The 3577-nt window shown below is 35.4% G+C and overlaps 1 protein-coding gene across 1 annotated transcript; it reads left to right on the top strand.

The window, feature by feature from the left end:
- Positions 1 to 787: 787 nt before the first annotated feature.
- On the top strand, positions 788 to 1753 carry LOC118713089 (olfactory receptor 10AG1-like). The gene has a single exon (XM_036427451.1). The coding sequence runs from the start codon at positions 803 to 805 to the stop codon at positions 1751 to 1753; it is 951 nt and encodes a 316-aa protein (XP_036283344.1). The 5' UTR covers positions 788 to 802.
- The last annotated feature ends 1824 nt before the right edge of the window (positions 1754 to 3577 follow it).

The following is a 3577-nucleotide window of genomic DNA, read 5'->3' as shown; positions in this document are numbered from 1 at the left end:
GTTCAACTAAATGTCCAGAGCAAATAATTGGGTTTAATCAAAATTATATTTTATTAGGCAAAGTTATGAAGGGAAAATAGAAAAGAAGAATTGTAGTTGATTACAATTGTTAGTGAATGAGCCATATTTCTTGATTGAGTTAAAGGTTTATTTATATTTATCAGTGCATACACTGTATAGGAGATGGTAATAGAGAAAGTTACTTAACAGGATGATAGAATTGTTTTTTATATTTAGCATAAGTGGTAGGTGTGGTACATAAAGTAGAACATTAATATTGGATATATTTACTCTCTAGCTTAAAAAAGTTTGTTTTGAGAAAGTGGATTCTCATTGATTATATAATTGGGAAGACTTAAAGCTCATTTTGAATAAGAATAATGAAAAACTGTAAAAGAAAAGCTTTAAATTGAAAGAATATGGAATAGGTCAATCAATACAGAATAAAAATGATGAACCTGGGCAAAAACAATAAAAAAATCCTGCATCATAATTCCACTCTTACTAGGGGGGCAATAATTAGATAATACTATTGCACAATAAGTTCTAAATAACAAATCACACTTCTCATTTTCTTTTTTATATCATTCCACTTAAGTATAAAATATATTAGCATTTTATTTCTTGAATCAGTTCATTTCTGAAATTTTAAATATCATTTCCTAGAAATAGAAGAAGGTAATGATGGAAATAATTTAGAGACTATAGAAATACTTTCATGCATTTATTCCAATAACAGAAGAAGAAGATGTGGTTCAAAAACATCAGTGAATTAACCTTCTTGAATTTACCATATTTGCAGATGGAGAACAGATTAAAAACAGGAAACTCAAATTTCACTGCAATGATGGAATTTATTCTTTTGGGGTTTTCTGACATTCCCAATATCCAATGGATTCTTTTTGGGATATTTTTAGTCATCTATCTGACTGTCCTCATGTGCAATAGCAGCATAATACTAATAACAAAAATTGACCCTGCTCTCCAGACCCCCATGTATTTTTTCCTCAGTAATTTTTCTTTCCTAGAAATCTGTTACGTAACAGCCACTATCCCAAGAATGCTCATGGACCTTTTGACCCAGAAAGGAAACATTTCTTTGCTTGCTTGTGCTACGCAAATGTGTTTCGTCCTGATGTTCGGAGGCTCCGAGTGCCTCCTCCTGACCGTGATGGCCTATGACCGCTACGTGGCCATTTGTAACCCTCTGCACTACCCTCTAGTCATGAACCACAAGGTCTGTGTCCAGCTGGTGACTGCCTCCTGGGTCAGTGGAGTTCCAGTTATGTTTGGCCAAACATATCAGATTTTTTCTCTGCCCTTTTGCGGGCCTCACACAATTAATCATTTCTTCTGCGACATCCCCCCAGTCCTCAAGCTAGCTTGTGGGGACACGTTTGTGAATGAGGTAGCGGTCTATGTAGTCGCGGTGATGTTTGTCATGGTCCCGTTTGTGTTGATTGTTGTGTCCTATGGCAAAATTATTTCCAGCATTCTGAAACTGTCTTCAGCCACAGGGGGGGCCAAAGCCTTCTCCACCTGTTCATCTCACCTGATCGTTGTGATCTTATTCTATGGAACGGCTACTGTCACTTATTTACAACCCAAACCAAATCAATCTGAAGGAACTGGGAAACTGCTCTCCCTCTTCTACACCATTTTGATCCCAACATTGAACCCCCTTATATATACTCTGAGGAACAAAGACATCATGATGGCACTGAAAAACCTAGCAGCTAAGTTTTCACGATGACTCAAAGACTTGAACTTGCTAACAGGTGTGTTTATATGTTTGTCACATAGATACAATTGCAGGGGGGTGGGAGGGGGGGATCTAGTTTCATTCCTATGTTGTTGTTTTCAGAAATTTCTGCACTTTTTAAAAAATTTGTTTTTATTGTTGAGAGTATTACAGATGTTCCCCCATTTCTCCTGTTTTGCCCCTTCCACCCATTTTTAAGTAATGATCATTGATATCATCATAGCAACCTCACATTATGTTAAGGGGCCTTAGTTTCACAGAGTTAAGTAAAGGGCTTCCATGTAATCAGAGTACAAATCATCTCAATTGTAACAATCTAATTTGAAGATTCATCTTTCCTCTCACTATGGACTAGTGAAGAAAGAGATTGTCAGAGCAATACAATGATACTTAACTGAATGTGTTCTATCACCAGAGATTAGAGTCATGTTCTGTGATATATTTTCTTTGACCTTCCCATTCCTTCAGATATATTTACTGACCTGCACTGTATTATGATTATATTTGTCCAATGAAGAAAAACCAGCAGTAGCTGAGATGGTGGAAAAGGGAAATCCTAGTGGGTTTTTTTGTTTGTTTGTTTGTTTGTTCTTATATATTTTTTCTTGTTCAATCTCCTGTCACTGTTCATGGTGCTTTAAGACAACAAAACCTGAGGGTGTCCCCTCTGTTATCCCAGCACTGTCTCTGATAACATCATCCCTCCCCTTGCAACTTCAAGTTTTGCTTCAATAATATCTACTTAGTATTAGAAGTATCTGAAATTTTTACTCTAAACTATCCATATCTATGTATATTGGGTATTGGCTAGAACTTGAAAATGTGTCCTTATTTGGAAAAAATAAAAGGCCTTCGCAGTTATATCAAATTAAGGAAATAAGATTATCCTGACTTAAGGTTTACACTAAATCCCTGGCCAGTGTCATTATGAGTCAGAAAGGCATAGAAATATTAGAAAACAGATGGAGACACAGAGGACACCATGTGAAGACAGAAGCAGAGATTGGAGGGATGCACCCAAGAACTATGCAGCCAAGAAGATCAAGAGCCACCAAACACTGGAAGAAACAAGGAAATATTCTTCCTTAAAGCCTTCAGAAGGAGTGAGAACCTGCCAACACTGTGACTTGGGACTCTGAATTCTAGAACTGTGAGAGACCTAATTTTTGTTGTGTTAAGCCACTCAATCTGTAATAATTTGTTACAGCAGATCAAAGAAAGTAATACACCACATAAATAGTATTTTCATTAAAATGCTTTTATGTGAATCATCTGGAATGATTGATTTCTGTTTCATTTAGGGGCAATCATTTCGGGGGGGAGGGGTTCTTTCTGATTTTACTTTCAAAAGAACCCCCTCCCAAATTATTGCCCCCAAATGATACAGAAATCCCTTTTAATAAGAAAAGATACTGGTTTATCTTTATTTGTATCTGTTTCTATGACTTACTATAGAAAAAATATATATATGTTACATTAAAGATTAATTCTATAATTTTTTTTTTTACTAAAAATATTTTAGAAGTTATTTTCTTCTTAAGAATAGCAGGAGTAAAATAGAATACAAACATTGGATTTCTCATTTCTTTGTCATCTTTACTTTTACTCTTTGTACTTTTATTTGCTTTAAAGCATACTTTTTTTCATTCTAACCTCTATTTTCCAAACCACCTTATTCTTTTTGGGGGAGATGGGTTTCTGTTAACCTTAAAAATAAAAAGCCGAAGTGAGAGGTAGCAGCATTTATTTCAGATTAAAGAAAATAGCTACTTGGGTGGCACTGATTCAGACAGAAACCCAAATAGTGTTTGGGGT

Source organism: Pipistrellus kuhlii, unplaced genomic scaffold, assembly GCF_014108245.1.
Source record: "Pipistrellus kuhlii isolate mPipKuh1 unplaced genomic scaffold, mPipKuh1.p scaffold_m20_p_9, whole genome shotgun sequence".
Taxonomy (NCBI): Eukaryota; Metazoa; Chordata; class Mammalia; order Chiroptera; family Vespertilionidae; genus Pipistrellus; species Pipistrellus kuhlii.
This window is presented reverse-complemented; position numbering and strand designations above follow the sequence as displayed.